At 37.3% G+C, this 22,531-nt stretch overlaps 2 protein-coding genes and 1 long non-coding RNA gene across 3 annotated transcripts in view; 2 read left to right on the forward strand and 1 right to left on the reverse strand.

Annotated features, from left to right (window-relative positions):
• Positions 1-5,060, reverse strand: part of igf2r (insulin-like growth factor 2 receptor) — a 43,353-nt gene extending 38,293 nt beyond the window's left edge. The window contains exons 1-2 of the mRNA XM_014986019.2: positions 4,832-5,060; positions 3,262-3,401 (exon numbers count right to left, since the gene is read on the reverse strand). Of these exons, the coding sequence (XP_014841505.2) occupies positions 3,262-3,401; positions 4,832-4,968 (277 nt within the window). The 5' untranslated portion in view covers positions 4,969-5,060. The remainder of the gene's footprint in view (positions 1-3,261; positions 3,402-4,831) is intronic.
• Positions 5,061-7,706: 2,646 nt separating this feature from the next.
• Positions 7,707-11,929, forward strand: ttll2 (tubulin tyrosine ligase-like family, member 2). The gene is made up of 4 exons (XM_088002178.1): positions 7,707-7,754; positions 8,341-8,514; positions 9,188-10,386; positions 11,394-11,929. The coding sequence occupies exons 1-4, from the start codon at positions 7,707-7,709 to the stop codon at positions 11,698-11,700; spliced, it is 1,728 nt and encodes a 575-aa protein (XP_087858304.1). The 3' UTR covers positions 11,701-11,929.
• A 358-nt stretch (positions 11,930-12,287) lies between these two features.
• Positions 12,288-15,371, forward strand: LOC148153092 (uncharacterized). Its single transcript, XR_015761855.1, has 2 exons — positions 12,288-13,338; positions 13,445-15,371. It is a non-coding gene; the product is annotated as an uncharacterized LOC148153092 (long non-coding RNA).
• Positions 15,372-22,531: the final 7,160 nt, after the last annotated feature.

The following is a 22,531-nucleotide window of genomic DNA, read 5'->3' on the forward strand; positions in this document are numbered from 1 at the left end:
GCGATCAAGATTAAGGAGGAGGATTTTTATGCTAATATTATTCTAACAAAACTCCCATTTCATGTTTCCTGCATGTAAAAAGTAAAGATTTCTGCATTTCTGTGACATCAAATGAGAGTTTTTCTATGGGAAGATGAGAAATTTCTGAAACAAACAAAGCATCTGGGTATGAAATATCATCATAATATCATCATTAAAATCTATTTAAATTCAATTTTAAATCTGAATTTAAATATGTGAAACAGGTTGTGGTTAATAATTTATAGATTATATTACAAGAATAACATTTTAATATTTTGAGAATAATGTTGTAATATAACAACTTTATTCTCATAAAAATTTTTGTAGGATTTTATTCTTGTAATATTATAACTTGTTTTTTCTTTCCTTGATGTGATCTCTGTTGTATCAACCATAATATTTTGGATAAAACAAAAACGAGAAGGTCGTCTTATATCTGCATTTTTTCATTAATCTACTGCCGTCTGTTAAGTTTCAGTCATTAAATAAAAACATTCAGGAACTCCTTAAACACTTAAAGTTGCTTCAGTTTAAATAAAAACACAGAAAAGTTTTTAAGTTTTAATATCAACTGATGTTTTACAGAACGATGCTTTGATATTTCGATTGAATTTTAATTGCCGTAATCTGTCTATATGATTGGAGTGAAGATATTTCTGGATATGAAGTGGAGCCGTTTCCTGTTTAATTATATTCATCTGAATTAAAACAACAGCTTCAATGACCAGTCAGAACACGGATCGATCTGGGTCAGATGTAAGGCAAACTTATCCGTCGTATAAATATGAAACTAGTCCTGCTTCATTCATCAACCCTGCTGTGAAGGAACCCTTTTCCTTTTCACTAACAAGGCTGTCATCTCGGTTTGCCTCGGGGGTGAATGACGGATCCTGACTCGATCAGCAGCTGTGACTCCTTTCAGGACATATCAGGCTTTATTTAGCAGAAACAGTAAAATCCTACTTAAAATAGGCCGGTAACGTCCAACTATCTAGGGCTGTTGTAAACGAATATTTTAGTAATCGAGTAATCTATCGATTATTCTTACGATTAATCGAGTAATCGGATAAAAAAATAATAATAAAATGAAATATTGGTAAATCTGGCATAATACCGGTGTTACTATCAGATATCAATATCAGTCCAATTTTTTATATTTGAGCTTCCCTAACAGTTGCTTTTTTGTAGTTTAGAAAACTAACCTGTAACAATAATAGCTCACTTTCTAAGTTAACTAGAAGAAAAGTTATAGAAAAATCTGAAATTATATTGAATTTAATAACAAAGAGGCAGGCTCACAAATATGCTTATAAAAAATGTCTACAATCCAGCTTTTAGTTTATGTATTCATCTTCAGTGAGTTTAATAGATTAATTAAACTCACCTTGCCACCTAACCTGTCACGCTTTGGGTTTGAAAATACGGGAAATGCCGCCTGGAGTGGAAGGAGAGGGCGAATGGAGGAGAGGGTGAATGAACGAACGTAAGATGGGGTGGAGGGGAGGAAATAGACCAGCGGACTGACGAACCGTTAGACCGGGGGACGAACACGGGGGGAAGCAATACGGGATATTTACCACACCTTCACTGGTCACACTCAGAAACTCATCTACCAGCCATGTACGATGCGCTCCGCCACCCGTTTCTTCAGACCGGGATATGAAATTTATTGTGCGGTTCGTCGGTAAAGCTACATTTACACGGTAAGCATCAGCTACTCAGCCGCCCGCCCTGTTCAGGCTATCCGCTCACCTCAGCGCTCTTCCCGCCGTTCGCTTTCAACCAGCAGCCCCGGAGGAGAAATGCTGCCGTACTCCAGGCATTCCCCCAGTCATGTTAAGGATGCTTATTGGTTCCCCAAAAACGATAAAAAGTCGGGCATTATCATCAATCAATAAAATCCCCACGAGCCAATCTTGAAGATTGGACTTTATGCCGCTGAGACTTAGCTTTTGTCAACAACTCAGAGGCGGAAGTGAGAGCTCCGCGCAACGCAAATGAAGTCCCGGCCGGAACACGGTGCGCTAAATAATAAAACATAAATTAACGAAGCTTCGAGGCAGGTAAATTTTCCTCGAGGAATTTTAGTAATCGAGGTACTCGAATCATTCGAGGAATCGTTTCAGCCCTACAACTATCTGACGGTTTTTCACAAATACTGAACTTAAAATGTTATGAAATTCAAATAAAACTGCCAACTCAAGCAGATGCTTGGTGGTTCTAGACTTTGACTTCCTAACTGCAATACCTTCGCAGAGTTTAGGCAGTAATTAAAGTTCTGTTTTAAGTGAAACTTTGTTAAATTTAAGGTTTGAGTTTGATGAAAACATCTTTGAAAAAGAAAAATTTGACACATTTAAGACACTAAGTTGACATCAAGTTTTATTGTTGTATTTGCAAATTCAAGATTTCATAAAGCAAATCTATGGAGAGCAAAGAGTGCCAAATTACAGCAAATAACTTATGAAAATTATTTAAATGTATCATTAATTTACTAAAGCTGGAATTAAATAGAGAAATTATTTATTAAATATAGAATTGATCAAATGTGTCAAGAAAACACTCACTGTGGAGGAAGCTGCCACAGAGTTCAGACATTATTAACGTTGGTCCCACCCACTAGCTAGCACAGGCTAACCCTTTCTAATCCCACCCACTGAGTTGGGCAAAGTTGACGGTGTAAATTAGGGCTGAAACGATTAATCAGATTAATCGATTATTAAGATAATAATCGATTAATCATCAACTGGAGAATACGCATTCAAAAAAGCCATTTTCTGAAAAAAACTACATATTCAGAGCAGGAATTAAACCAAAACAGTACAAAAAAAATTACTTAAATAATCTATGGTTGTAGCCTTAGTTTAAATCCATTAATTATGTGCTACAGTTATAGAGTACGACATAATTTATTTAATAATGAAATAATTATGTCTAGTTTTTAAAATTAAATGAATACATTTAATTGAGGCACATATAATTGCATATTTAATTCTGTATTTATTTATTTCAAAAATTAATGACATTTAATTATTTCATACGTCAATTATTTCTTGTAATTTGGCACACTTCACTCTCCATAAGAACATGGCTGAAGGGATATCTGACAAAGCTATGACCTAAATTAACCTCTGACCTACAACGTTCAACCAAATGCAGACACGTTTCCTCGTAGTTCAGTCCGATATACCACCAAACAGAACCACAGCGCTTTCTTCCTCCTTACTGAACTGTACTCACCAACTGAGTGTTTGTCTTCGCCGCTGAGGCTTTGGGCGCAAACTGCAGTGCTGGACCCACAGCTGGTCGGTGGTGAAGACTCACAAAGCTTTATGGTGTATTTCACTTTGTTGTCCAGGTCTACAGCCTCCCATTTATAGCTGAAAGACAGATAAGACAGAGTTAATTAAGAAAGAATTGAAATCAATATTTAGTCCATAAAAATGTGAAGAAAACATCCAATTTCTTCAATAAAGTGTTCTGCAATTAAAACGGGATTGAGGTTAATTATGGATTTTTTTCTTTAGTAAAGTGACAAAACCAGGAAACAAACAGCAGCCAGTGTGAGCATTCAGGTAACTGGTTATCATTTCTGTCTTATTACTGAGTCAATATTTAGACAACAGCTGCACCAACAGAGCCCCAGTGAAGAAAAGCTAATATTTAGTCTCAGATGTGTTGCATCTTTTCTGCTGACTGCAACAAAGACAACGCAAAAGCCTAAAAACGTCCCACGTTTCCCTTCAAAGTACTTCTGTAATCATTTTCAAAATTGACTTTTTAGTGATTTTATGTTAAATGTTTTACTATAGAGTAATTTAAACTGATGGGAGGAACCAGCGTTTCATCTTTTCTAAACTAAATCTGAGTGCACTTTGCCACAGACACCTAATTTATTGTCACCATTTGATAACATCTCTAAGAAAATACCACAATGTTAGCAATGCATACAGTTGTATTATTTATACCTGAACACAAACAATATTTTAAATTTTACACATCTGAGCTTCGTGTTTGGCTCTTGAGCAAACAAATAAAGTGACGCACATAAAAAAATGCATTTTTTAATGTAAAAATAAACCATTTATTGGACTATTATTTTTGCGTATTGTGTTGCAGCCATGAAAGTACATCAAACTTTCCAAATAATTTCCTGGCATGCGTCGCATCAAAGCTGTACTTTGCATCCTGTGCAGGACCTTCTTGCTGCAAGGCAGCAGAGCTACTGTGCAGTTTGTCCGCCATCATGTCAATTAACGCAGGATGATCAGCACCTCTTGTGATGTCATCAACAAATACGCAAGAACAGAGTCAGAAGTTTAATATCGATTGATTTTCTATTTATATTTTCTGTATTAAAATGTCTATTAAATTAGGTTTTTCTAGATTTATAAATATCTGGAGAAAATATGGCAAAAGTAAATTTACTACCCAGGAACTACAGATTTAGCACTTTAAAATGTGCTCGGAAAATGTGGTCAATCTGTTCCATTCAGCTCCACCAGCACGCTTTTATCAGACAGCAGAGCTTCTGCGTCAACCCCTGGTGTCCAGTTTAACCGACTGAAAGCGGTACCGCCGAAGCTAAAAGTTGGTTCTGTTACGAAAACAAAGAGCTGCTTTTAGCTGGGGATAAATGTCAAAGGTGCTGCGATGCTAGCAGATGAACGAGTCTGGGGAAAAGCGATTTAGCGTTAGCTAACACACAGATAACCCGGTTTAAATGGCTAGCTGAGGGGTTTAACTAGGAAATAACGCTGTTTAATGCGTTGTAACGTCTGTCTGTTTCTGGAGGAGGTGTGCTTGTTACCTGCAGAGGTCCTGGTACCACAAGCTGCTGCGGACCTCTTCTGCTCCGGACCGAACCAAAAAACATCCCAAACCGATGCACAGCCACAGAGCCAGCCTCAGAGGCCGGCGTTGAGTCGGTTTATCCCGGAAAAACATGTTTCTATTCAGCTGGACCCCGAACGTGGAACCGAATTAAGACGACATGATACAGCAGAGTATCGGCTCTGAACCGAATCAGTAGGAAGTGACTGAATCACATGACAGGACGTCACATGACTCGGAGGGTGCTGACTGCAGAGGCGTTTGCGGGCAGTAGGAAAACTAATTTCCAATCCACTAAAAGCACAAATGTCACCATATCCACTTCCGCATGGTGTGTTGAGTAATTTTGGAATTAAAAATAGCATTTATAGATCGGTTAGTCCTCTTGTGTTGGTATTTGGCTAATACCTCTCATGGACAGAACATGTTACAAATTGATTACAACTAGTTTGATTGACAGTAAAATCTATAAATAATGTAAAGAATTAATGAGACCACTGGTCGTTAATGGTCCCATAAAAAATTAGAAGAAAATATCACAACAGCTTAAACGTTTAAGTAAAATTAATGAAAACAACAATTCAAGTCTTATTATAACTACAAGTAATATTTAGACTAAGTTTTGTAAATAAAAACAAATAATTCAAATTGAAATGAGAAGCATTTTCTCTATATTCAAACCCACGTACACATTACGCGTCTTAAATAAGAGTTAAGTAAAACCCTTGAATAAAAAGAGATATGGTAGTAGATAGAATGGAAATAGATATATCTTTACAGTAACTTTTTAATTGTGATTTTATTTTCGCCTTTTTATACTGAAATTAATATTGCAAATAGGCATAAACAGCAGTGACAGTTTAAAAGAAGAAATATAACTTGGTTTAGTTCTTTAAAGTGTTCTATGGCTATGTGGGACAGTAACAAAGATCAACCGTATGAAACAAAAAATGCATTTGTTTCCAAATCAATGACTTTTGAAAGCTAAATAGGATTCAGGATTCTTGGCAGAAAACATGTTGTAAATCATAGCATAACTTTAAAATAATTTGACATTAAATTATAACAAAAAAATCTAAAGTTTAGCCAGTATTTGCTGTTGTCTGTAGTTCCTGAATGCAGCATGAATGAAACTCGTTTATTAATGTACATTCATGGAAGGACTGCAACTGCCTTATTTCACTCGACCCTTTAAAACGCACTCTTAGCAGCAGATGAAGGCACATTTTTTAGAGGTTGACGCTTCTGAATGAACGCCACAAGTTTGAGTTCTCTGCCGCCATCTAGCGGCCATCTTGTAGAAACACGCTGTGCCAAATGGCATAGCTAGACTTTCTAAACAGCCTTGAATTTCTTTTTGTATTGGCATGTTATTGTCTCCATAGAGCAGCCAAAGTAGTTGGCTGCTCTATGGAACAAAACACTATAATCTACTTTTAAAAAATGTGTTCAGAAACATTACATCATTTCCTTTTTTCCTTTAAGTTTTAGTTGAAATTTTTGTTCTGCAAGAAAGGATTTACATGTTAGAGAAAACAATCTTTGTCTCAGAAGTGTTGTATACAGGCAGCTTATAACTCATGATGCTCTGAGTTATTTTGATTCACTTAAACAGTAAATTTTAATAAAACACACAATTTATAAGTTAAAAGCTAGAGTTAGCAAAAATTACCTATTTGTCATCTGGTTATGATGTGAAACAAAGAATGAGACTTAAAACCCAGCACACTAAAAAGACAAGCGATTACTAAGAAAGCAGACAATAAAATAGATCAAAACAGATGCAATTTCTTTAGTTTTGACAAGTGAATGAATAAATAACTGATCATGTCACTCAGATTCTTGACTGATTTATATAGTTATTCTCCACCTTTTTTATTAGCCTCTTAAAAAGGCTTGTTTTGTTTATTCAGGTTACATTTGTTTTATATTAAAATTCAAATGAAATATTTGTAAAATATAACAGAGCAAGCATGTTTATATCTCTGCATATTTAAGAGCTTTATGCTTCAGCTTTTCGTTATTAAAAGCCTTCCAGGCGTCGTCATCAGATCTGCTTCTCGGGAACTGATGACTCTGACATGGTCCAGACAATTGATGCCGCATTTTGTGAGTAGGTGGAGCTCAAAGAACTGATAGCTTGTCAACAACTCGCTGAAAGACAAGACCTCTGCATAAAAGGACAAAAGTACTTTTATTCTGAGTACTTTATACAAAGGTAAGATAAGATTATTTGTTTTTACTTTGGAAATTAAAGGAAAATGTTTAATTTTTTTGGCCTAATTTAAATTTTTCATGTAACAAACAAGAATAACATCAAATCTGGAATAAGTCGATTCACTTTTAGCATAAATGATGCCTGTGCTGATTATCACTGTGTTTGTGAACATCAGTTTGAATTGCAGCAAATATTTTCAGCTAATGGATAATTGATGCACTCTCACCCTTCTCTCGCTGCTGATGGGTCAACAAAGTGTCGGGTTTGTTTGGCCGTCTCAGATTTACAACTGGAATGCTTCAACTCACACATCTACAAGCAGCCAGGCCGGGTTAAATGTTAACTGCATGTTTGTAAATGCTGAATGCAGCTGAACATTTATGAGAGCTTTAAAATGGTACCCAGAGGAACGTCTGTGCTGTTTATTTTTAACCCGACTACTTGCTAATAACTACCAGATGTTAAAATTCCAACAAATTCTTGATTTCAAGCCAAAGAAGGAGCATCTTTAGCTTACACTTTTTAAAATTATGGGCTTAAATATGTATATCTGAACAATCCTGCACTAAAAAAACATGTTTAATACGGGAGCGTGTCTAATGTTCTGAACTTAGCTGCTCCTTCCTGAAGCCGCATGGCTGCGTCGCTGGTGTTCAGGCTGCATGACCGAGGTCCACAACTGGTAAGTATGACGGCTTATTAAGGCCACTGCAGATAGAAAAAAAAGAATGAGAAAATCTTTCAGAAAAATCTCAGGAATTCTGTGATTTATCTCAGAAAGTTTCAAGAAAAAACTCTGAAATTTCCGAGTTTGAAAAGTAGAAAATTTGCAAGAAAAATTCAAAAATTTGAAAGGTTTTGGAAATTTGAAAATTCTGAGATTAATCTCAGAAATCTTCTAAGGAGAAAGAAGAAAAGTATCCTGAGTTTGAAAAGTTGAACATTTTTGACTTCTGGAAAATTTGAGTTTTAAAAGTTGAGAATTTTAAAACTCAGAAAAAAAAAATTTCTGACTTTTTTCTAGAAAAAAGGTCAGAAATGTTTGACTTCTCAAACTCAGAAATTTCCATATTTATTCTAAAATATTTCTGAGATTAATCTAAAATTTTCTTATCTTTTCTTGCAAATTTTCAGTTTTGCAGCTCAGAAATGTTCTTGTTTTTACCTGAAAATTTGAGAGATTGAGATTATTATGAAAATTTATTGGATTTTAGTGGAAATGTATTCCTTTTTTTTCTATTTACAATGGCCCTGACACGTTGTCGTAGGTGAGGGAAGTGCTCCTGGAACGAGGATGGAAAGAATATGACAAACGGAAACGAGAGGACAGAGACTGGAACCTTTACTGGAGGGGGTCAGAGTTTCACAGCTCAGAATATCACAGCCTGCTGCCATGGCAACGCCTCAATCACCATCCCAAAACTGCCGGCATCACGCGAAAGGTGATGCTTTGATATACAATTACTTTTATTTTGCATAGATAACATTTCCACATTTCCACTAATTCACCTGTAGTGAACTGTAATATTAAAGTGACCCAACAGAACCAGCAGTCTTTCTATGGATACTCCTTCTGTACAACAGAATTATTAATTCAAAAAGGGGAAAGACAAGAGTTTTGTTGTTAACTTATCATACAGAAACCACTTGCTACATTCTTGTTGATTGTGCAGGAGGCTCCACTTCTGCTTTTCAAAGATGTACAGCTATATAATTGTGCATCTGATTCTTATTTGGATTTAAAGTGACAGAGACCCTAAAACAGCTCAAAATAGGCAGAACTGGGGAGATTAAAATCTTATCTAAGAATGATTTTGTGCAAAAATAATAATAAAAAAAGTAATGAACATGTTTTGTTTAACCCACAGGCCTAATCTGTTCAAGGAATCACAATAGGTCACCTTTAACAATTTCATTATGAGTTTAATTGAAAGTGAAATAAAAACATGTTTTTATTTCTAAAATGTGTTTATTTGAAATATACCCAAATATAGAATTAATTAGCTTTACTAATTGCTTTTTTACAAGCTGCTGTTCGTTTGAACAAAATTATAAAATGAAACAGAACAGAAATTATGAAAAACTAAATTATTCTCTCTTAACTTCTTTGGAAAGGACTCACTGGTACGCAACCTGAGGAGAATGAAGGCAACATTTGGTTCAGCTCTCTACAACTTCAGTCCGACAACCTTCATCTTTCCCAACGAATACACCAGTTTCCTGGCTGAATACAACAAGCTGCTTCCTAACAGAGAAAGATCAGTTTGCTGGATTTGTAAACCCGTTGACCTCTCCAGAGGTCGAGGTATTTTCCTCTTCCGGGACATAAAAGACCTGGTCTACAACTGCTCTGTTGTGGTGCAGAGGTACATCGGCAACCCGCTGCTGATATCAGGGTACAAGTTTGACCTGAGGATTTATGTGTGTGTGAAAAGCTTCAATCCACTTACTGTTTACATCCACCAGGAGGCGCTGGTGCGCTTCGCCACAGAGAAATACAACCTGTCCTCTCTGTCTAACGTGTTCGCTCACCTCACCAACACCAGCATCAATAAGCGCGGTCCCTTCTATAAAACCCAGAAAGGACAGGTCGGTTCAGGGTGTAAGTGGACGATGAGCAAGTTCAGGTATTTCCTCCAGAACCAGAACATTAATGAGCCGTTTCTGTGGCAGAGGATTAACAACATCGTCACGCTGACGCTCCTCTCCATCACTCCGTCGGTACCGGACTGTCCGAACTGCGTGGAGCTTTTCGGCTTTGACATCCTCATTGATAGTAAGTTCAAACCGTGGCTTCTGGAGGTCAACCACAGCCCCTCACTGACTCTGGACTGCCAGACCGACTTATCAGTGAAGAAGGGGCTGATCAGTGATCTGGTTGATTTGATGAATTACACACCTATTGATGGTCTAAGATACAAAGCTTATAAGACACAAAGAAATGTCCAAACTAGCTTCAATGCTAACATCTCAACACCTGTTCCTTCACTCCCCAAGTTGAAAGACAGCAACTTTCAACAGAAAAATAAAAAGTCCTCTAAAATGCAACATGAAAAGACAAAAAGACACCTTCCACCCGTTGAGACTTTACACTGGATACTCGGCTCATACTCAAAGACAAACGTGGTGAAAACAGGTCTTTCATCACGCCAGATGAAATATGCTCCTCAGGTTACTGGGGTCACAAACCGAGACGACGCTGAAACACAAGATGAAATGGAGAACGAGGTTTCCTCTTCGGTGCTCGGTACTCAGGGCAAAAGGTCAACATTCAGACCATCTACAGATTCCTGGAGGCTTCCAGATATCTACAGGTATACATTTTTCTTCTTACTACTGCATACTTTGAGTACCAATAGCCAGACTTTCTCGTAATCTGCAGATTTATTGTCCTGGATTTCAAAATGTCGTTGGAAGTTTTTTGGGGGGACTTTGGCTGCTTTTAGGGCGTTTTCCAATCTGCTAGTCTGGTAGTTCACACTGCACTGCGTCAAACCCAACCTAATTGAAAATCCTGTTCCCTTCCTCGCCTGTGGGGGCGCTGCACCATGAACCACTGAAGCAAATGACACTAAAACCTCAGTAGAAAACAAGAGCGCAACTTCCTTCTTCACATAATGTAAACAAAAATGGAACAAATGTTAGCAGTTGTAGGATTTCTTTTTGTCTCTGCCTAAATAGCGCAACCCATTTCTCCTGATAGCGCTAGGCTAGCATATTTGTTTTGGTTGCATTTACCCAGAATAAGTAATAAGTACCAAAGGAAAGAAGAAAGAAAGACAATAAGTAAATGGAGGAAGGAAAAAATAAAAGGAAAGAAGGAAGAAAGGGAGTAAACAAATGTAGGAAGGAAGGAGGAAAGGAAGGGACGAAGGAAAACTAGAAATAAGGAGGGAAGGAAGAAATAAGTTCTAAAGGTAGGAAGAAAGAAAAAAAAGAATGAAGACTGACAAAAGGGGAGTTAAAGGAAAGGAGAATTGGCCTGCAGAGAACAAGTCTTAAATGAAGGAAAGAAAAATAAATGAAGAAAGGAAGGAGGATAAAAAAGGAAGTGAACAAAGAAAAAAAGAAGGATGGGAGGAAAACTACTATTCTAACTTGAGTCAAATTTATACTAATCATGAATAAAAAAAATTAAATATTAAAAGATTTCAGCCAAATTAAAGCAGAAAAACAACCCAATGAATAAATAAAGGTAAATAATTGATCCTAGAAAAACTCACTCTTCCATATATAGATATAGTTCCATATATAACATTGTTCACTTGTTTATCACACTACGTCCAATAAAGTCAAACTCAACTCAAATGTTGCTTCACAGAAAACGTCGGAGGCTCCATGTTCAGGAAGCGAAGCCTCCGATTGGTCAACATGTTCCACCAATCAGAGCTGGAGGCTTCATTCGGACTTTCCCATTTAACCCGGCAACACTCAAGGCTTCCCGGGTCAAACTGGACGTCCCAGTCGTCTTACAGGAGCTGCAGAAGCTGACGGCTCGGGTGGCTTCAGGCCGAATGGAGGAAGCGACAGGAGAGGGAGAGGAGGAGGATGAAGACTGCTTTGATTCACTGCTGTGGGGGCCAGAACACCCCCCGCTGCTCAGTCAGTGGTTGAACACCAAAACATAGAAGATACCTGATCCAAGACACAGAAATGATCAGGTGGAGCTTTGGCAACACAAGCATTTCTGCAGAACTCTGACTTGTTTTTATTTAAACTATAGAAAGAAGGAAGGAAGGAAGGAAGGAAGGAAGGACAGAAGAAAGAAAGGAAGGAAGGAAGGAAGAAAGGAATGAAGGAAGGCAGGAAGGAAGGAAGGAAGGAAGGAAGGAAGGAAGGAAGGAAGGAAGGAAGGAAGGACAGAAGAAAGAAAGGAAGGAAGGAAGGAAGGAAGGAAGGAAGGAAGGAAGGAAGGAAGGAAGGAAGGAAGGAAGGAAGGAAGGAACCCGCTGCTGATATCAGGGTACAACTTCTGGTTGTTCGGAAGGTTGGAAGGAATGAAGGAAATAAGTAAGAAAGTTAAAAAAAAATTAAATAAAAGAAACAGAAATGATCAGATTAAGTAATTGGGAATATTAGATGAAATTTGCTTCAGTGAAACTCTTATGTTGTGTTTTTGTATGTTTTTTATTACATGTTATTAAACGACTAAAATGTTTTGATGAAACCAGGAAGAACACCAGGAGGTCAGCTGGTTCTTTTGTTTCCTCATTAATTATTCACAGGGTGCTTAAATGCCTCTTAATGGGAAAAAGAAACAAACACAAAACCTCAACAATGAGATTATCAACTGGAACATGATGCACATAAAGAATCCATTAAGGAAATCCAGTTAGCATCTTCTATTTCCTGAATTTCATGTCATTTTAGTGCTTTAAAAATGTTCTCATCTATTTTCCAAAGCCCTGATTGATATTTATGAGGATTGGATATTAAACTGAGAGCCAGAGGAGGGCAGCAAGTCTCACTTTCGACCGACTGATGAAGTTAGAGCAGAAAACAATTTCAGATGATTTACACTGAATCTGAGGGGGAAAATATCAGAGAAATTAAAATGGTTTGATAAAATCTCGTTAGCATCTAATTGACCTCTTGATGTAAAGTGAGAGTGTTTTGTGTCAAAGTTTCCACTTAGTAAATATTTATTTATACAGCTTGGTTATGAAACACAGAAGACTGGAGGAAGGGATTTAGGAGCATTTCTTCAGAAAGTGATGACATGAAAGGGAAGGAAATGTTTCAAAATGAAAGGAATAAAGAAAAGAAAATTTTATAAAACAGGGAGAAATGAGAGGAGTAAAAGAAGATAAAGGGAGGAATAAAGGAAGAAAGGAGATGAGAACAAGACAGAAAGGAGAAAGGAAGGAAGAAGGAAACACTGAAGGAGAAAACAGAAAAGGAAGGAATGAGTAAAGGTAGGAAGGAAAAATGAAATGAATGAAGGAATAGGGGAGTGAACAAAGGAAGGAAGAAAAATGAATGAAGGAAAATGTGATGGAGGAAGGAAGAAAGAAGAGGGAAAGAAAGGAAATAAGGAAGGACTAAGGAAAGAAGGAAGAAAGAAAACAAAGGACATAGTAAAGAACGAAGGAAGGAATGAAGTGTCAGGGTTCCGGTGTGAGTGTGTGAGTGATGCATCTGTTCCAGTGAAGATCTTGGTGAAGAACCTGGGCAGCCTACGCAGGTGGATCTCATCTGCCTCATCAGTGTTGGGGATAAAGGAGCAGCAGAACCTTCACTCAGTGCTGGATGATTAACGTGCACCGGTAGTCTCTCTAGCTGTTTCTTGTGGTTTACATTACTAGTTGTTTTGATCCGTCTCTTCAGTATTTTACCAGTGGTTTCATAGTCCCTGTGTTTGCCTGCCTTTAGGTCAGTCTCTGGATTTTCACTGGATCAAGTTCCATTGTTTTCTCCTCCTGAGGATTTTACCTCCAAGTCTGCCTGCCTGCTGCTCCCTCCACACCTCTCCACCAGTTCTCCGGCTCCTTGTCAATACCATCCTCACTCTTCTCAGGAACCTCCATGAACCATTTTCCACACTGGACCGTGGCACATTCCCCGATGCCTCAACCAGAACCATTCTAAAGTAAGCCTTTTCATATTGCATCGCTGATCATCTAATTTTGGGCCACCAGTAACCCCGCTCTCATTCCAGGGACCTCCGATTGTATGACACAACCGCCCCCAGAAGGATTAAGAAGAATTGCCTGTTGTCTTTAAGAAAGAAAATAAAATCCTTACCTTTACTCAGGCTTGTTGATTTTGCATGTGGGTCAGAAGGTTAAAGCCGAACATGGCATGAAGGAAGGAAATAAACAAAGGAAGTAAGAAAGAAGTAAAAAAGGAACAAGGTTTTAAAGGAAGGAAGGAAAAAAGAAGAGAATGAAAACAAGTTTTAAAGAAAGGAAAAGGTGAAAGAAACAAATGAATAGGAAGGAAAATGTAAAAAGGAAGGAGGGAAAAAGGAAGGAACCATTAAAGGAAGGAAGAAACAAAAAAATAAATGAAGAAACAAAGGAAGAAGAGGAAGGACGAATGAAGGAAAAAATAAAAGCAAAACTAAACAGATGGATTGAAATGTTCCAAATTTGGTTCAAAGTAATTTGATTGGTTTTATTTTAGTTTGTACTGAAATCTTTACTTTGTAAATAACAGAACTCATTCATTCTGGTCTGCTGGTATTTATTCAGTAACAACTGGTTCCCATTAGGCTCAAACTGGGAGTTTAACCCAGGTTGTCCACTTCAGATAGAGTGAAGCTGAACAAAATCAAATTCAAAAAGTCAGTGAAATCTTCCCGGAGGAAAAGCTCAAAATGCTCCCTAGTGGCTGGTTGGTGGAACTACACAACTGTACATAGCTGTACATTACACAAAGTAAAATTTCTGCCTCCTTAGACTCTGATTTCTGTTTTTTCCATCTTTCGAAATCCTCCTTATCTTTCTAGCTGTTACTGGAAACAATCTCCAACGGTTAAACGCCACCATTACACCTGAGGCATAACGACCTGATAGTTGTTTCCCAGAAGGAGGAAGGAATCCAGCCACGCTAAACTGAAATTTACTGAAGAACAAACCTCCTGAGGCGTTAGGTGTCTAATAGTCGTCTCCTGTTGATGCGGTTGTTCGGAAAGTAAACGAGTTAAAAGGTCATTTACAGTTTGTGTAATGTACAGCTATGTACAGTTGTGTAGTTCCACCAACCAGCCACTAGGGAGCATTTTGAGCTTTTCCTCCGGGAAGATTTCACTGACTTTAAATCTTTTCTCTTGTCTGCTTGTACTTTCACACAGAGACAGAGTGGGAGTTGGTGTGTGTAAATGGAGCACAGAGTTACGCCATGATGGATTTACCCACAGACGTCACATATCATCTTCCAGTTTTGGTCAAAGTGAAATCTAATGTTGCGCCACTTCACAAAACAGGTCCATAACTGTACCTGTTTATATTTACACTAGGTAATAGGGTCATATCAATAAAAAAAATAAAATTACAAGAATAAAGTTAAAATAGTATGAGAATAAAGTCATAATTTTAAGAAAATAAAGTTGAAATAACAGGGGGATAAAGTCATGATAAATGAGAACTAGAAAATTCCTGCAGAAATGTTAAGGGGCCTGCCAAAGTGTGCCCATCACTTTAGTCCCAGTGTTTTAGATTTGTCCTGATAAATAGATCCATGCTGGTCTAACATACATATACTGCTCAAAAAAATAAAGGGAACATTTCACTTTAATTTCGTGTGTGGCTCCAAATCCAGGCCTCCATTGGTTAATAAATTTGATTTCCATTGATGATTTTTGTGTGATTTTGTTGTCAGCACATTCAACTTTGTACAGAACAAAGTATTCAATGAGAATATTTCATTCATTCAGATCTAGGATGTGTTATTTGAGTGTTTCCTTTATTTTTTTGAGCAGTGTATTTTAAAGTATTGTCAAGTATATCATAGGGATATACGTGAACTGACAAACAATTGAAATGCAATGGCTAAATCCCAGGTCAGTAAAATTGGGTCCGAGACGACTATAAGCTTCGCACATTTTGTTCTCACTCATGGTTCAAATTTAAAAAACATTCAGAAAGTTGGTAATTCTTTATTTCTAAAAAAATTTAAAATTTCATACTAAGGATTTTAATTTACACTCAAAAATTACTTGGTTTCATGAAATTAATGTTTAAATGTAAATCTAATCTAAATTACTCTTTTTCTGACTGATACCTTTTCACAATGAGCTTATTTTAATTAGCTCTTGGGTGCCTGTTGGATCCTAAACAGCATTTCATTTAATGGATATTTACATCATTAAGCATCTGGCATCTGCCAGTAATCCCTCCTCTCCCTATGACACATTCTGGTGTTTAGGTTAAAAGTGGAGCCGCCAGTCATTCTCGATTTGACAGGCATTTAAGGGAATTATGGGACTTCAGGCTAGATCTTGTCCAAGTCGGTTCCCACAATAAAAAAAGAAATGCATACGAACTTGTCTCACATGTGCGCCAGTGGTAATAATCTTATTTAAACTACAACAAAGAATTTATTACATTTGAACCAATACATTTGTTAAAATGTTCTGTTTTTAATTTTAAAAAGTTGAAATATTTACTCCATTTGAAAGTCTGAAGTGGGTCCAGAAAGTATCCATTCACTGCAAAAACACAAAATCTTACCAGGTATTTTATGTTCAGTTTCTAGTTTATTTTTAGTCAATAATTCCTCAGTTCCTTACTGGCAGATTATTTCATTTTTAACATTAATTAACAGATTATTAGTGAACTAATCTGCCAATGAAATTAGAACTGTTTCATCAATATTAAGAAATTATTTACTTAAAACAATCTTCTATATATGGCTGAAAAGTTTCTTGTCAGTTACTTTTGTCCTAAGATTTTTGTACTAGAAAGTAGACACAGAGTGCTTGGAAGGTTTTTGTGTTTTGCAGTGTTATTGAAACTCACAGCTCTGGAACACTGGTACCAGTTCTGACATGTCCATGAAGGGGCGGGCGGTGTGCTGACAGGAATCCTGAAAGGAGCTTTTCAGCAACACAGCAAAACAATCAGGCACGACTCCAACGCAGACACAGTCAGTGATGCGTAGCAGTTAAGAGTTTGTAAAACTTGTGTTTTAATAGGCCAGTGGGAGATTTATTGCTGTCAAACAGGTTTGTGGTTTCATTATCAGCAGCTTAAGCTGTCTTGTAAAGTGGAAGGAAATATTTCTTCATCTAATGGATGAGCAGAACTGGTTTTAGCACATTATTTTGAATAAACCCTGTAAAGATCAAACCTAGTCATCATCATAGGTTATTTCAACCTCTTAATATGTTTTGTTTAACTTACACTAACATTAAAATGATTTATATCATGCTCATAATAAAAAAAGGTGGTCAACATGAAGATAAATTCAGCTTTGAATAGACTTTAAAATACTTTTGTCAGTTTATTCAGTCGCTGAATGGCTTAGCACCAAAATACCCTACAGACTTCTCGTATCAATCTTCCTCAAACATGAAGCAGCAGCATTCGGTTTTTATGCTGCTCCAATCTGGATCAAACTTCCAGAAAACTGCCAAAGTGCTGAAACACTGAGTTCCTTTAAATCTATATTAAAACCCATGTTTAGTAAGATTAATAATAACTGGAACTTCAATGCAAAAATACAAAATCTTTCCAAATATTTTTGTCTATTTTCTAGTGTAAATATCTTAGTTTTCTGGGTACAAGACAAAACTAAGTTAAAAGTAACTAGCATTGAGGATTTCAAAGTCCAAGTCTCTGAAGAGGAAGAGAAACCACCAGTGCCGGATAATCCACTTCTTGTTTTTGCCGTACTTCCTTTTTGTTTTGCTAATCACTCGCCTACCTGTTTTGGTTTGCTGAATCAAGCCAGAAAGACGATCCCAAGAAGCTACAAACGTGTTTTGATACTTGTCTGTCTTCTTGGTCCGACTCGTACTTCCTTCATCACACCTGGGGAGAAATACATTGATAAGAGCTTATATTACTAATACGAATAAGCACTAGCACAACAGTGAGCAAATCCTGATAGTTATCCAATTTGCAAACAGTTAATAAGTGAGCAATCAAAACAAAACAGTTTCTTTCTTTGTTATTCTCCCATACTGTGTTTGTAGGTTTGCTTTGGCACAACCTTGAATGGGTTTTTCAAGTTGTTCCAGATTTTACTTTTGTTTTCTGTCCAGAAGTTTTTGTGTGCAGTTCTATAGATTAAATTCAGGCCTGATTATTCCCTCAGTGCCACATTATACCAGTGTTTTGGTACAACTGCAGACATCAGTGTTGCAATAGAACCTTATCACTGCACTGTCACTGACTACAAGTGTGTGGCAGACGGGCTGAGATGTTCCCTCTTAATAATACTGAGATACTTCCAGCAAATCATGCAATGTTTTTTGAGTCAAGAAGTGAAGAAAAATCCAGGTATGTTGGATTAAAAATATTCATTTCACTGGCAAGAGTGTGATAAAGCTATTATTATAATCTATAATACAACATTTGAAATATGTTTGTGTAAACCAAAGGTCTGCAACTTATGTTGAAGCAGGAATGCATCCAAAAGTCGCAGGACAGTGGCATTGGAGCTGCAAACCTCTGGTACAAACCAACTCAGGTCAACTGCAGTACATCCACAAAACATGCATGCAGGCAACCTTGACACCATCACAACACTTTTTTACCTATCATTTCCTAAGCCTTGCATATGAAGCAAGAGGAGATTGGCAGAGCATTGGCTTCTTGTGGTACAGATCTGCAGATTATCTTGTTTGCTCATAAGTTTCTCAGGAGACAAACATAGTAAACCAGTAAGAAAGCAAAAACAGGCAGCAACTGATAAAATGTCAAGAAGGAACCTTAAAGATTATCAGATGAAACCAAATAATCTGCTGCTAAAGCTCTGCTTGCATGCCATCAAACAACTGCAAAAGGTTTGAACGTGTAAAATCCCCCAAATTATCTGTGCTTCTTTTAGTTCCTTTACATTATCAGACTGACTTCCTGTTTTCAGACACAGTTAATTCATCATCTAACTCACTTTAGGCAACATAAAAACATCAGAAGCATAGTTCATCATGAAAGACATTAAAAGATTTAATGCCTCAGCAAAAGGCCTCCAGGAAAATCCAATAGTGGACATTCTTCACTATTTAGAAAAAATACCTTCATAAAAACAAGAATTGAAAAATTCCCCAAAACTTTGGACATACTCTTCCAACCCAAATACCTCAATATACAAGAATGAACATTCAACATCCATCCATCCATCTTCTTGTCCCTAGTGGGGTGCTGGTGTCTACCTCCAGCGAACGTTTCAGGCGAGAGGCGGGATCACCCTGCCTCTAGCAGGGTGACGATAATTGAACCCAGGACCTTTGAATTTATTTGCCTTCTTTTGCTGAAACTTTTTCAGCATGTGTGAGATCACTAGGTGTATTTCTTCCTGTTGGAGAATTTCTTAGCTATAAGCAATTATATCAATGGCAGTGTATAAAGACCATTACAGATAGAAAAAAGAGCAAATTTCTGCCAAAAACTCAGATTAACCTCAGAAATATTTTAGAAAAAATAAATAAATTTCTGAGCTTGAAAAGTTGAAAATTGGCAAGAAAAGTCAGAAATTTTTAACGTAATCTCAAATTTTCTGAAAAAAAAGAAAAAAAACATGAAAATTTCAATAGGTGAAATTTTGTTTTTACTTTTGTACAATTTCCTGAGTTTTAAAAGTTAATAATTTTCTGATTCTGAAACTCAGAAATTTCAAAGTTTTTTTCTAGAAAATCTCACAATTTCTGATTTTTTTTAGAAAGGTTTTGACATTTCAAGCTCAAATTTCCTAATTTTTTCTTTGCTTTTTCTTGCAAATTGTTAACTTTTAGAACTCAGAAATGTCCTTGTTCTTTTAGAAAATTTCTGAGATCATTGTAAAAATTTGAGTTTGTTGGCAGAAATGTATTTATTTTTTCCTATTTGCTCTAATATGCTTTCATAAATGTACAAAATATGTTTTTCTACATTTTGTAATGCTACACCTTTGGTAACTGTCCTTGAAAGCCACTGTTTCGCAACTTTTAGATGCATCTTTGCTCCATCACACCTGAATGAAATAGATGAATAACCTCCGAAGTGGGTCATCAAATTCTGCAGCAGTCTCATATTAAGTCATTGATTTGAATCAGGTGTGGTGAAACTAAATGTAACTGTGTGTCAGTTTTCATCTTTGTGCTGTTGGACAGCGAGGATTCAAAGATGAACCTCTAATATATGAAACTAAGGTAGAAGACAAACCCAATAAGAACCTGGCAAAGCTGAGCTCAAAATACACACAGGACAGAAATGTAAAATATAATTACAATACAATGAATGGACAGCTCAAGCAAAAATGAAACTCTCTGGGATTAAAACATGAGGAGTTTAAAGTCAGGCCAAGATATTACAACACCCAGTTCTGTTTCATGGCAAACTGAGCTCAACTGGAAAGAATGAACTGTTTTAAAACCAGCTGAGAAAAGTCCAAAAATAACAGATTCAAGAATGTGTCCAACAGCAAAATAATCTCCAAGTGTTTCTGTATTCCAATGTTCACAAAATGATTCATAACTGATCGGAAACAGAAGATTCAATAAATTTGGAGTATCTTATATTGATTTTGGCCTTACTATTAGATTAGCTTCATCTTTTCTTCTTATCCTGGGGGAAGTAAAGGGGAAAGACGAAGATTACGTGACGTGTCCCCAGCTTCTGAGAAGGCCATATACATTTTGAGGTCCTGATGCAATCTGTGTTCATTGATCAAACTGTAGAAGACTGGGTGTGCTGTGGTGGTGCAGGGGTTAAGCACAACCCACATACGGAGGCCTTAGTCCTCAATGCAGCTGTCGCAGGTTCAATTCCTGGCCTTGGCAACCTTTGCTGCATGTCTTCCCCTTTCTCTCATTACCCACTTTCCTGTCAATTAGCTATCAAATAAATGCCACTAGACCCCAAAAAAGTAAAAGACTGAATGTCAGTTTCAGCATTTTTAAACCTTTAGTTATTTCAAAACAACCTTCTACTGTTAGCTAAAAACTTTAATTCAAAGCCTCTCCGTATGCTTCGTCTATACCTGCTTATCCATGTGGGATCTAGTGGTTATTGGAGAGAGGCTAATGCTACATGCAGTTCTCATAGTATTGCTGATTTGATGATTAAATCTAAAGTAATGTGATTCCTTTGTTGTTAAATCAGAGATCCTAATGACTAATGAGTTGGGATTTTCAATGTAATCTTAAAGAGAATATACAGTAAACTGTGTTAGTGTCCGATCACCAATGGAACAAAATGATGAAATAATCATATGCCATTGAGACATCAAGTGTTTCAACAGATAATAGATAAGAATACAGCTGAGAAAAGGGAACTATAATCAGAGGCTTTGGGCTGGAAAAGTGAAGGTTCTTGAACAAGAATGCAAACCGAATTACATCATTTCTCATAAGCAACGGACGGGGGATTTGAGATAATCTACCCAAGCATCCAGCCCATAAAGGGAGTCTACAACCAATGAAACATATCTGTCTATTAAACAAACTATATAAAGAAGTGAAGAAGGGGGAAGTGTGGCTGTTTCCTCCAGACGTCGACCCAAGATTAAGACAGACAAAGAACCTACAAGTTGAGCAAAGGAACCAGGGACATTACAGAAAGGATTCAACGCCTAAGCTCAAAAGACATTTCTCATCAGCTGTGGCTCAATCTCCAAAAAAAGGCAAATAACTTGGCAACTGAAGAGCCATCCATCCACTTGGAGGAAAAGAAGATCTGACCTGACTGGGGTATGAAGCCACTCCGTCTCCCAAGGTGTCCACTGAGACTCCTTCAGTTTCAGCAATAGGGAGAGGTTGGGTTGATTACTTTTATTACTCTTTGGTCTTGCTCATGGTGATTTTCTGAATGTTTTGTAGATTATGTCCTTCACATTTGAGGTACACCTATGATAATAATTATTGACATCTCCATTCTTTGTAAGTTGGAAAACTTTAAAAATTGGTGATATATCAAATACCTAGGCTGCACAGTGGCGCAGTTGGTAGAGCTGTCGCCTTGCAGCAAGAAGGTTCTGGGTTTGATTCCTGGCCCCGGTCTTTCTGCATGGAGTTTGCATGTTCTCCCTGTGCATGTGTGGGTTTTCTCTGGGTACTCCGGTTTCCTCCCACAGTCCAAAAACATGACTGTCAGGTAAATTGGCCTCTCCAAGTGTGTGAGTGTGTGTGTGTGCATGGTTGTGTGTCTCTGTGTTGCCCTGTGACAGACTGGTGATCTGTCCAGGGTGAACCCCGCCTCTCGCCTGGAACGTTACCTGGAGATAGGCACCAGCAACCCTCCCGGCCCACTAAGGGACAGTGGATGGATCAAATACCTATTTTCTTTACTGCATGTCATAATAATGCCTCACAGAAATGATGAAAATCACTAACTTTGTTTCTCATCATAAGGGGGACAGTAGGATTGAGAGTCTTAACACCCTCCACACAGAGTGTAAGCTATAAAATATTATTGCTAATGAAGCAGCGACTGCTGTACCCAGTATTATTGGAAAGTTGAGTGGAAAATGTTGCAAAAATGGTAAACAAACAACAGAGGTAACTGGAACTTTCAGAGGCTTCTTCATTCAAGACGCTGAAGTAGATTCACAAGGTGTGAACTGAGGATGGAGTCTGCTTGGAGTCTGAATCAGAAGGATTTTAACTGGGCTAAAAGGAAAAAGAAGTGGATTGTTACTCAGTGCTCTAAAATCCTCTTCAGACAGAAGGAAATGTGTTTCATTTAAAAACTAATGATCCAGTGCCTATGGGAGTTGAATATGATATTGAGGTTTAGAGAAAAGTTTCCACAGTCAATATTGATTTTCTCATCTTATCGAAGCTTTGGATTCAGTCAGGAAATTCGCTGGGAGTGT

This window comes from Poecilia mexicana, unplaced genomic scaffold (genome assembly GCF_051168715.1).
Source record: "Poecilia mexicana isolate PSO_F unplaced genomic scaffold, ASM5116871v1 scaffold_21, whole genome shotgun sequence".
Classification (NCBI taxonomy): Eukaryota; Metazoa; Chordata; class Actinopteri; order Cyprinodontiformes; family Poeciliidae; genus Poecilia; species Poecilia mexicana.